This window comes from Acanthaster planci, linkage group LG02 (assembly GCF_054643075.1).
Source record: "Acanthaster planci isolate LZ-2023a linkage group LG02, COTS_SCS, whole genome shotgun sequence".
In the NCBI taxonomy this organism is placed as follows: Eukaryota; Metazoa; Echinodermata; class Asteroidea; order Valvatida; family Acanthasteridae; genus Acanthaster; species Acanthaster planci.
The window spans coordinates 27,680,392-27,693,304 of NC_141778.1; the positions used below are offsets into that span (position 1 = coordinate 27,680,392).

A 12,913-nucleotide genomic window follows, 5' to 3' on the forward strand; every position below is an offset into this window, starting at 1 on the left:
GGAGAATTTCTAACTTACCTGTACGTTATCCATATCTTGAGGCTCGCAGCTTGGTTCCTGCATTCAAATGGGCCTTAGTAAACACTTGGTCCATCAGAAACAAGCGTGAAAACTTTTGCGATTATATCATTGATGAGAATATTGATTTTTGTATTCTAACCGAAACTTGGCGGAAAGAAAATGAGTTTGCAGTTTGATCATTGTCTTCCACCTGGTAATTCCATTAACAATCGGCCCAGACAAAATAGATCAGTTGGGGGCATTAGTGGTGTTTTTTGCAGTGACCTGTTTAAGGTGAATAAAACCAACTTTGGGGAGACAGCATTTTTTGAGTTTGTTGAATGGACAGTTGGTTTTAGAGGCAATCAAGTGAAGTTTATAGCTGTGTACAAATGTCCTTATTCAACCATACACTCTACATCCAATTCCTATTAACCACTTCATGCCGGGGCATTTTTCAATGTTGATGATGCTGGGCCGGCATGACTACCATTTTTTCCGTTTTCAAAATCCTTCAACAATTCATCATTCCATTTAACGGTCGTTTATAGCTGCATGAAGTAATCTTTAGGCACTACTCTAAGTTGACAGGTAACCTTCATTGACGCCCGAATATTTCAGCCAGGCCAGCAGCCTTGTAAACAGAGCCCAGATTGTGCGGTGTTATACAACTGTCTTTTGTTCAAGAACCTGGCGTAGTGCACTGCTGACCTCTTTTCAATAGGGGCCAGATTAGCGTGCAGCGGTGCTGTGTGGCTCATCGCTGCGGTGGTGGAGCACTTTTGTCCGCGGTGGTAATCCGCTTGCTCTCAATGCCCCAAACCCTGGTATACAGTTTCAAAATAACGCTGGATTATCACCACTTTTGAGAGTGAAAAATGCCAGTAATGCCCAGCAGCCTGGTCTTTTGTTCGGAGTATGGTCTTTTTATACAGGGCCCTGTTTCCTTTGTCCGAGTTCGGAGACCCTGGCCACGCATATAAACCATACGGCTCCGATTTCGGAGTCCTCAGCTGGTAGTGGTTAATACATTTTTTGAGGAATTTGAAAATTACTTGGATGTTGTTTTAGACTGTCATTTGCCAGTACTCAGTTGTGAGTTTAATATCCTTGTCAATGATGTAGAAAATCCAGTAGCTATGAAGTTTAATGATATTTGTTTTTCGAGAAATCTGATCCAACACGTGCATGTTCCAAGTCATGAATCTGGTCATACTCCCGATTTGTTTATTACACGTGACGACGATAAACTCTGCCTCTCTCCACCTGTAGAGGGCCATTTTATGTCAGATCACTGTTTTGTAACTACATTGTTAGGTAAAAATGTCGCGCTTATCGGAGTGAAAACACAATCATATACATGTATGTATAGACATTTTACTTCCTATTATTACATCTATGGTTAATCGTTCCTTCAGAAATGGTGTATTTGAAAAAAATGGAGTGGTTATTCCTTTGATTAAGAAACGTTGGGCTGGTGCTGACTTGTCAAATTTCAGATTAATCAGTAATTTGTGCTTCGTTTCAAAATTAGTGGAATGTATAGCTGCAGATCAAATCACTGCTCATATGCACTAAAATAATCTCTTCCCAACAAATCAATCAGCTTAGGCAGTTTCTCAGTACAGAAACCATGCTTTGTAGAATTACTTTGGATGTGTTTCAAAATATGGATGACAAACAGGTAGCAATGATGGTTTTACTTGACCTTGGTGACGCATTTGATACAGTTGATCATACGTTGTTGCTCCAAATTATGGAGAATGATTTTGGTTTTTGGCAAGTTGCGAAGCAATGCGAGCCTACATGTATGTAATACCGATTTCCATCTTCTGTCCGTCCGTCTGTCTGGCTGGCCGTCTGTCTGGCTGGCCGTCCGTCCTTAAATGTTAAAGTTTTTCTTGCTGGTCCATAGGTGTTAAAATGTGCCATTGAGTGCTTGTTTGCTTCCTTTTGGAATTTTTTCTCCCAAACTGTATCATCAAACCCATTCATTGCAAAATATAGTAAAATCTCAATTAGTCAAAGCCTGTTAACTCTATCAGTACCACATTGTGTTGACACAGGAAGTGGTTGGTGACCGCATTGTGTGCAGGGTGTGTGCACTTCAGTACCGAATTGTTTTTCACGGAATGGGGGCATCCAATTCCTCGTTTTTCAAGCTCATTTTTCTTCGTGAAGACTTCATTTTACCCAAAAAAGTTGTGCATGCAAGTTAATCCTTATAAAATTACCTTTCTTGTGGGTTCTAAATTTGGTATATATTGCCACACAACAGGTATTTTGCATGAGAATTTCTGTAATTTTGAGGCAGAAACATCTTTGAGTTTGTAATTGTACGTTTTTCATTTACGTGGTAGTCATCTTCCAACCCTGTTTTCACCATAAAATCTTCATTGAACAAAGGAGATTTGTGTGAGGCGTATGTTGCCAGTGAAATAAGCTTTTATTTCATACAAAAATGGCATGATTTGAAGAGAGAATGAGCAAGTTACACCAAGAAACGTTTTGAGGAGTCTTCAATTTTCAGCATGTTTCATGTAATAACCTCAAATGCACAAGTGTGCGTGTAAATGTACAGTGCCTTATACTGTGCATCATGTGCATGTGGAAGCAGAAAATTGTGTTGTACATGTAAATGGACCGGTAAACGTACTGTACATAGACAAGACAATGGCGGTGGTTGGAAAATTCTGTTGATGTTTTACAACAGAATGTAACTCATTTACATTATATACATTCACATAATAAACTACACATAACTAAAAATGGAAAGACAAAATCATGACACAATGTTTGTGGACAAAATACAAAAAGAAATTTCTTGATGTTCATGAAATGCAACCCATTGTGCAAATCCTTACATGTGGTAAAGGACAATATTATCTCGTGCAAAAATATTTCAATTATCTGTCACACAAAGGAACTCCTTCCAAGTTTATTGGGAATCTCTAAATTTCAGGACTTTTTCACTCATTCTTATTGATGAAGTTTCTTCCAACTAGCAAGTCTTACACATCAAAACTGATTACAATGCTTTCAGCAAAAATATAAAATGTGTGTCCCCAACAGTATTTTTGTTTGATATGACTGGAAAATGTTATATTCAAACTCAAGAGTGCCCTCCCCACTGTCTCCATTATGACGAAAGATTCTGACAAGGCCAATAAAAACCTTGCAACAAAGAAAGTCACAAAATTGGCACATGTATGAACAAATTTGTGAGTAATGTTTACATGTTGTCAAGTGACCTTGGTATTTCATAGCATCTCAGTTGAATTGATGCAGTGGAGTCTTGATTGAACAAACAATAGTCATGTAATAGTGCAACAATATCATGTAAGTTTACAACAGCAGTTGGTTGACGCCATGTTTGTTGATATTTTGATACCCACTATTGCGTGATGTGACGACATGTAAACATTGGTCAAGCGATCGGTCTATCCTTCTACAGACAGTTCCATGTTTTGAACCATGCTCATTCACACAAAAACTACATGTACTGTACATGCATGAAAAAGATGTGCATGTATAGGCCTATTGATGATGTTGATTTCAGTTGTGAACTTACAAAGTCCTTACTAGTTACATTTCAGAAGTCAAATTTTGAAATTTGCATGAACTGATGCGAACTACTGCTCAATATGAAGTAACGGGAATGATTGAGACCGAAAGCAGAATTATTTCTGCATGCGTTCTACAGGATCCTACCCATCCAACCTGTCATCTTTGTAGTTCACGTATGAGTGGTATCTTTCAAAACACGGAACTGCACACATTGCCTTGTCACACTTGCGACAACATATGGATGTCTGTTTTTGTCCCCCCTGCTTGGATCTGTCACTACAAATGACACAGTCTGGTTTTCGGCCATTGTCCGTTTTGGAGGGAAAGTGCCCTCTTTCTGTCATTCTTGAAGGAAGATCAGCACGTGAAGCTCTTCGTCCCCGACGAGTCTGGTTGCGTTCCCATCCCAGAAGCAGGCCCTCGATCACAGCTTGCCGAAACTTTATTTTGGTCAGAGATGCATTGTCTGGCAAGCTGTTGTACACGATGGAGGCATTGGCATACCTCCAGTATGTGGAAAAACACACGTTTCCACCATTTCACGCTACGATGAGTGTGATTGTAGTATTGGAAGAACTGATCAGCAAGATCAGTCCCTCCCATGTTTTTGTTGTAGTCCTTTTCTGAAACCATCAGCAGTTTCGCGTGATCGCACTCGTTTGTTTGTAAGGGTGCAGTCCCCGATGGTTGTGAGAACAGTTACTGGCCTCTTGTCATGCCATACAATGCAAAGTTGCACATTCTTCACATAAAAGGCAGGTGGGTCCCCTTTCTTCATGCTGTTCTCCTTCGGATTGGCTGCTTGTGGCTTTCCTTGTGTGTTGTACCTCACTGTACCACAGCATCCAAATCCAAGCTCCGTGAGTTTCGCATACAGTGATGGACTTGTGTAATAGTTGTCACAAAATAAGTTGTGACCCTTGTGTTCAAATCCTTCCACCAAGTCAAGAATGACACATCCATTGACATTTAAGGTAGGGGGGTGTTCCATGTGAGGGTTGACGGGCTGATTTGCGCCAGCTGGTGCTGGGCGATCCTCACGTCCTGTGTAGAGCTTCCATTTGCAGGTGTATCCAGTAGCAGATTCGTTGAGTGAAAATGCCTTCCTACCCCACTTGACAGGCTTTTTCGGCATGTATTGCACAAAGCCGAGTCTTCCTTTGAATTTTAGCATACTTTCATCCGGGGAAAGATTCTGATGAGGTTTGTACACAGAAGAAAATCGTTGAATGACCAAGTCCAAAAACGGCTGAAGTTTCCTGAGTTTGGACAGGTTTGCATCTTGGGGACGGGGGGCTTCATTATTGGATAAATGAAGGTACCAAAGAAGGAGTGAGAAGCGGTTACGTGACATTATTGATGAGTAGAATGTGTTGCGGAGAAGTTCCAGGGTTGACCAGAACATGCGGTATTGGGGCATTCGGTTTATTCCCATGGCCAGAATTAGTGCTACAAATGCTTTCATCTCACATCAACAGGATTTGATGCCCATTTGGCTGCGTTCTCTGGGTTCATGTAGACTTTGGGTCGCATATCGGCTTGTTTCAGTCACCAGCAGATCCCAGATGGCAGCACTGAAGTACAGCATAAATACCTCTACTGCTGACAGTCCAGTAAAGTCGTCAGTGGGGCCAGGATTTCCTGTAAATTGCAGTGGTGTGGGTACATGGTCTGCCGTGCTTCGCCAGCCCTCACGGAAAATTGGTTGCTTGGGTTTACCAGGGCGACCTGCTGCAACTCTGCCCCGGCCAGCGCCACTGCGTTCCCCACGAGTACGTACTCCACGTCCACCACGAGCAGGTACTCCGCCATGAATCCCGCAACCAGCGTCACCGGGACCTGTTGCGTGCCCACGGCCAATGCCACCCGCTGTTGCACCGCTCGGACCCAACGTGTTGCTGTCGTGAGACCCTTCAGAATCTGACGAAAAACCGGCAGATTCCTCCTCAGATTCCTCCTCAGAATAGTCGGAATCACTGTCGGCACAAATCTCTTCAAGAATTCGGGCATCTCTCTCATCTATGTTGATAACTTCGCAGCAAATCTTCTAAAAAGTTGGGTTCAGTGTCAAAGTTCGCATGGCATTTCTCGGAATTATCTAATGGTGACCCCTATTGAATTATACATCATTGAAAAGCCCATGTGAGGTGCTTTCCAACTGTATAAAGGTCATCAACAGACGGCAGCAAATAAAGTTTTTAGACCTAATTGAAAATGGGCATTGCGCCCGTCGACAAAAGTCGCCTATGGGAAGGAAGCGCAGGTTACCGCGCGTCGATAAAAGTCGCCCATGGGAATGAGCACGGGTGAGCGCTCTGTGGACGAAAGTCGCCCATGGGAATGAGAGGGTTAAGTCGAAACTCCATTTACCTTGAAGTCTTTCTGTATTGCCGACAAAAGAATAGGCCTGTAATATATGTACAATAAACTATCCGTAACTCAAAATGTCAATACCACTGAAGCCGCTTATCTCGAAGTTTTGGTAGGCCAATTAAAAAAAAACACTGAAAAATGATGAACAAAAGTGATTAAAGAACGCTTGCCTTCATTATGAGTCATTACTGTCACGCGCTCGGCTCTTCTTTGATTAGCCAAGCATGTTCACATGGGCTGCCATTGTCACGTCGATAAAGGGTGCAGACCACTAATTCAAGTGAGAATTTCTGGCCAGCTCATTAGCATTAAAAGTATCTTTTGAAAAAGGAGATTGCTTGGCCCCCTTAATGATGAGATTGTGTAAATCGTTGCCAGAATCAACTCCCTGGGTCTTTCAGCTTTCATATGAGAGCAGAAGGGCTAAAAACTACGGTTGAAAAATGGTCCTAAGTGCCCGAGAAAGTTGAGGGTTGCCACTTGAAAAATGGCTGCAATCAGACTTGGGAAAAATCACTTTTTGGTGGGTGATTTTGTTTTGTGGGAATAATGAAAAACGTAATTTGTTAACCCACAAAAAAATTGAAAAGAAATTGAAAGATAGCTGACCAGACAAGAATTTAATTTGTGTTTTAGAAATCTCAGGGATGTTGGCGTGCATGCTATTGGGCCCTGAACAGTGCTGATTTTACACTGTTTTCAATGGGGCTTGAATTAGTGGACTGGACCCACAAGCACTGGGTGGGCATCAACCGCAACTGTAAAATAAATCAAGCACGAATGATGTGCCCTCAAGCACTGTGTACATGTATCACGTGACCAGCACGGAAACCCTGACCAACTGGAATTCTTTGCCAACCCAGTTGAAAGATGTTACGAATGAAAATGAGTTCAAGCTTGCCATCAAGACGTATCTCTTTGATAGATGTAATAATTATAAGGTCTTATGCGAGTCAGTTTATGTTTTATTAATCGTGTGGTTCACTGGTAAGCAGGAGGTCATGGGTTCGAGTCCCACCCGAGTAAGCTTGTGAATTTTTCGCAAGCTCTCGGACGAGCTCTGAGCATACAGTGTTTATCAATATATACGTTGGGTAGGGCAAAACCCGCTTTCTAAAATAACATGTAGTTTTTGTAACTTTTAATTATACATAATTTTAATTGTAGTTTTACATAACCGTTATGAATGTATAATCATTATTTTTTGGTATTTTGATATGTACAGTGCTATTGAAATTGTTAATAGAAATGGCGTTTAAAAATGAAATAAATGTTAAATGTGTAGTAGCATTCTGTGGCTAAGACAGATGTAGTAAAACCCACCTGGGGGGTTTATTCTCCCAGAGAGTACTTAAGATAGAGTGTCTCCATCCTACCTCTGAGTCCCCACTCCTGTATACACCCACACTTTCCAGGGCTCGGAAAATTCCATGAAAGTTTTTCCTAGTTTCGGATCGCGCATGCAATTTTCCAGTACATGTACATGTACGAACGTCATGAACTCAACTACATGTGCGTAACAGATTAGTACGTGATGTGATGGGTTCGTCAATTTTGCAGCGTGGGGGGATTTGTGGTCAACAGCTCACTGAGCAGCAAAGTCAAGTCAAAAGTTATGCAGGCTATTCATGTTGATGCACTGAAAATCTAATATATAAACAAATCCCCTTTAAAATAAGACTTACTTTACTGCATGTAGAAAATATGCTTATTACAATGGTTTTGGCAGAGAAATAGGTTTATGCTTGACTACTTTTAATAGTAAAGAAATTTTTGAAGCGATCCAGAACTGGTGAAACTGATCCAGAACTTGAAAAAGTGTCGTCACTTTTGTCGATCTTGTAAGACAACTTAAAAGCTCAAAATTTGAAAATATGCGTGTACAAGGTAGACCTCTGACCCCATTTCATTGGAATTTGATGATAATTGAGCTGTAATATGACTGAATATAGTGTAAGCGATCCTGAATAAGGAAAACGACTGAAGACAGACGCGGCTGCATTGCTCATGCCAACAATATGACCGTACGTACCACGGTGCACCTACCTGAACATGTACAGTCGTGTAACATTAAGGTTAGGATGTCGATTTTTTTTCGGTGCACGGTGCTGAAATGTCCAAAACGCTGGGCAAAAAATGTGTTGCCGAAAACAGGTGCTTGCCTGTTGGGCTGGCAGCCTGGAACATTAGGTTGCCTGACAAAATATTTCAGTTGTCCCGGGATGTCGGACTACCCGACTCTGCAAGCCCTGCTTTCACGCTTGTATACTTGAGCAAAGAAGTGTTACGGAGAGCGGAATGCAAGGTACTTTGAGTAAATTGTACTAAATGATTTGCACCCTCTACAGGATGTAGTGACATGCTATAGGTAGGTACATTCTAGTAGAAATGTCCAGTAATTGTGTTAGGGGAGTTTTGCACGTTTTCATAATAAACTTTTTTTTTTTCATATTTTTTTTAGAGGAAGAGGAGAGAGATTTGTTGGCAGTCATGCATCTCAAATGCATCAACATGGCACAACACAGCCTTCAACAGTTTTTCAAGCAGCTTTGGTATGTGTCATTTTGTATGTGTTCTGTACCCATAGAGTAACAAATTGAAAACTAACGTGATGCATCTTAAAATGAACTTTTGGCCTCCATCTTGTTCGAGGTTAACAGTCTTGATTATCTGCTGATTGTCTGCACATTCTTTACAATATGATGTAGCTGCACAATCAATGGCAATGGGCTGATGGAAGGATGCCCCAAGCTATGCAGCCTATGATTGTAATCAAAGCAGTCAAGTAAAAGTGTCTAGTTTCCAAAGGTGAGTATTGTGAAGACTGTAGGAATAATATGCAAGTAAGTTTGAACATTCACATTTGGGCCAAACTGACATTCTTTAGCATTTACCATCTTTATTCCAGACATTAAGATTACGTTTGTAATTTTAAGCCCAAGGCTGGCTGAGTAATGTTAAAGACACATTGAAAAGGAACCCTTCTTTCCCCAATTATAACCTTTATGCAACATGTAACCCCATCCCAAAAGAGCTCTTTTATTTTTTATGACTATGTTTTCCTTTTGCATACTTTAATTGTTGCTTTTGACATTTCTACTGGTAAGCAGTGTTCCAGTGGTGAGCCTTTGATCTTTTGCAGAGATGCCAACTTGTACAATTTAGGCCTAATTTTTATAATTTTTCTAGTCCATTTACGATTGTATCATCTAGATTTCCCATTGAAAGGTACAATTTCCGTACAGTTCTGTCCGTCTCTATGTTTAAAAGATAGCCTGGAGCCGGCCTTGTATTGCGTGTGTCTAAAGTGTATCACTGGCATTCCGCAAATCGGAATGCATTCTTTTCTCTCCCCCCTCTTTCTCATCTACCTAGATACTAAATGAACAATCAGTATTGGAGTCATGTGTGACATTTTTCAAGTTGTCCAATGAGAGCCTGGGCTAGTCATGTTGTAAGGGCATGTTCTGGGTGACAGTTTGCCCCAAAATTTTGGCAAGCTTGGCATTCCAGACTTTGCCATCATGCTGATTATATGCCTACCGAATTTTGTCTGCTCTGCACTATTTTTCTTTGGACCGACCAGGGACCTCCAAATCCAAGTCTTCCTCCTATGTTCACAAGTGTTGGCTCTCTATCTTAGTTATTGAACTGCATGTTCTGAAAGAGGGTCTGGAGGGGAGTACATGTATCTGCAGTCCACCTGAGGAGCTGTCCCCAGGCATCCCAGCCACCAACTGAAGCTATATATATTGTGACTTGCAGACACAGCACAAGTACACCAAGGCATTTGTGGCATTAATCACCAGCATCAATCTTACAAGATCTGCAAGAATTATTTTGCGTTACATTTCTTCTGCTGAATTTTTGCTTTTCACTTTTGTCAACCAGCTACACAACATAATTACTCCCGTTTTCCTACCTTGGAACAACTTGTTATAACTCATCTCTACATCTAGAATTTTGGCAACATTATTTCTTGAGCTCAAAGTGTAGTTTAATTGAAGAGGATCCTGCATTTTCTGTAAATCTCACATTTTCATTTGTGTCCTCTGAATTGGTGTTTCCTCCATTCACTTCATATTTGTCACATGCTGGAAGTTGTGTGGAGTGCCCACTGTGCTGCAAAAATCTACAAAACGCTCGCCAACCGGTTGCCATATGCGTTATGAGTGTTGGATGTCCATGCCAAGGGTAGTAAACACCTTATCTTTGACCCTACTATACTTGGGGAAAAAAGGTAATGGGGTCATGTGCAGTGCCACTTGGGGGGCCACAGAACGAAAACGGTCCAACCATGTTACCTGAATGAAAACATACCCTCCTGTTGCATAATTGGGAAGCCCAGCATTGCACTGCAACCATGATTGGGTAAAACTCAAGAAACGAGATGGAAGGAGGAGATGAAATATCTGATGGCGGCCACCGCCCTTTTGTCCACTGCCCCATAGAGTATGCCCCAAACCCAATACCCGCTGCTGCAGCGATAAACAACTCAACATCCTGAAGTGTAGAAACTCCATCCTAGCCACGTCTTCAAGTCCTGTTTGGCCCCAACTGAAAGCTGCACTCTATGATGGGGCTTAGTCAGACCTTGTGTGAGTGCAATCATACAGCGAAGGAACGCTCTACCTGGCGCCACTGCCTGACACACAATTTAGCACACCCACCAAGGACTGAACTTCCACCAACTTGATCTTCTTTCTATTCAGCAGTACCTATACAATTTTGTCTCCGAGTGCGACATGCACCTACATAAGCTTGGAATCAATCAAGCCTAAGTAAGTTATGACTTGCTGTGGGCCTTCTGCCTTTTCCATTGCCAGGGGGACCCCAAGCGTTGAGCACGTTAAAAAATTCATCTAACATATTTTTGCATCATCTAAGTAATGTGTGATAGCTGCTGACTTGGCAACTTGACAAATGCAAAACTCAAGAAATGTATTAAATTTCCCCAAAAGAGCACATGAGATTGAACAGCCCATGGGGTAAGCATCGATTATAGTAGAATTTGTCCTGAAATGTAAAACCGAGCAACTCATAATCGGCTGGTGCCACTGGAAGCAACCGAAAGGCAGACTTAATATCTGACTTAGCCATCCATGCCCCTTGAACATTTTTACGCACAATGTCAACGGCTGCATCCAAAGAAGCATATCTAACAACACCCTGATCACGATCAATGAAGTCATTAACAGAACTCCCAGCTAGAAAAGAAAGGTGATGTCTGAGATAGTGTTAGGCTCATGTTTTGGGACTAACCCAATACAGTAGGTGAGCACTGTAGTTGGGGAAATGGGGGGCTGTCGAAAGGACAAGCAATTCTACCCGGGCTACGCTCTGCAGTTTTCTCCAAAACAATGTGTGGAAGCTCTTTAGCTGATTTTAGGCAATAACACTTGGTGCATTTGAGCTTCTCCCTGGGTTGTCAGCCTCACTGGTGTGCAATGCTTGCCAGTCAGGGTAGGACTTTCTGCCGCCGAGGGCATCGTGCTAGTAGTATAGCTCAGTCACTGCCGACCAAACAACAGCAAACAGGATTCCCTCCTCTGGCTAAATTTCAAATAAGAGGTCTGGTCCCGCTGAGCTTTATTTTCATGCAGTGTGATCATACATGCGGGTTCAGCACACTCCAGCTTTCCAACCACACCCTGGCCTCAAAGGATCCACGAGGTGACTCCTAGTAATTTTCAGATGTACAGCACACAACTATTTTTTCAAAAATAACACTTGTCCAGCGTTCTCTTGGACAGCAAGGATGTTCCAAGAAGGAGAGGCCCCACACTTTAGCCCTCCAGATAGTCTGTGCTTGAAGTAATCCTGCAGCCTGCAATGCACTGTCATCTACAGCAAATGTGCTCCACAGAGAGGATGATCCCAGCTTGAACCAGAATTACCAAGCTGCCAGTCCTCATAATATTCCACAGAAAGAATATTCCAATTGATCCTGCTCCAAGAATTATTCCATACAGAGAGCAATCAAATTGACCCAGCTTGCCCAACAAACTCTGACAGAATGATCTACACATGAGAATTTCCCTCCTAAACTAGCATTGCCTGGCAGAAGTAATCTGACCCCTTGCCTGATTGGCTAAAATAATGGACTGTGATTGGCTACCAGTTAATGCACAAGCAACTCTGATTGGCCCACTTTATGAATAATTAGTGCTAGAATCCTCTTCAGAATCCACCTTTCGTGAAACCTTCAATTTTTAAACTGTGATAACTGCAAGAAAGGGCGAGTGATTGCAAAGTGGTGCAGATTTGTGGGGATCTGTGGCAGTTTTCTGGAACCATGAATATAACCACTTAACACAGTACAGATTTACAGCATTCTTTTTCTAACCGTTAAAAGCTGCATACATGCTTGTGATCCCACCTTATGCATAAAGAGTTAGGCTGAGTGCAAAGAGTATCACATCTTCCAGGAAGTGTGACAGCTATCTAGGGCATTGCACATAGGACTATGTGCCTATATCTAATACAGTAAGATTCTTCAAACCATGCAAAGCAACAGATCTGTGTTTAACCAAGGATAAAGGGTTTTGTAAAAATACATGCATTATGACAGAACCTCGTATTAGGCACGATGTTAATCGGCGAGCTGCCAATGTTTATTTTTCCTGGTCGTCTGTCTCCCCTCTACATGCGGTGCAGTTCGGCACCCAGACCAGTCTCCAGCTCATTAATGATCTCTATTGTGCGTTTGCTATTGTTATGTTAACAAGCAGCATGAATAAGGCTCACTGTGGTGGGCTGATGTCCATTGTCAATTTTGGCCTCAGAACGAGGCCTGTGGAAGCAAGTCCCAAGTTCTAAGCAGGGGATGGCGGGAGGGAACCCAGATAAGCGTCTGTGTGTTAGAGATTTAAGCTGATCAAATGTTCAGATTGAATTTCACTGTCAGGGTTCAGTCATTATCCTTTATTGAGGTCTGAAATTTGTTCAGTCTGCCTTCAGCTCAAATAGACCT

At 42.0% G+C, this 12,913-nt stretch overlaps 1 protein-coding gene across 3 annotated transcripts in view; it reads left to right on the plus strand.

The window, feature by feature from the left end:
• zfand2b (zinc finger AN1-type containing 2B) overlaps positions 1 to 12,913 on the plus strand; it is a 107,016-nt gene that overhangs the window by 69,662 nt on the left and 24,441 nt on the right. For 2 of the 3 annotated variants that reach the window (XM_087130537.1, XM_087130517.1), the window contains one exon: positions 8,402 to 8,492. In XM_087130537.1, the coding sequence (XP_086986663.1) occupies positions 8,402 to 8,492 (91 nt within the window). Of the gene's footprint in view, positions 1 to 8,401; positions 8,493 to 8,648; positions 8,749 to 12,913 lie in introns of all 3 variants that reach the window. The other variant, XM_087130542.1, reaches the window with a different exon arrangement.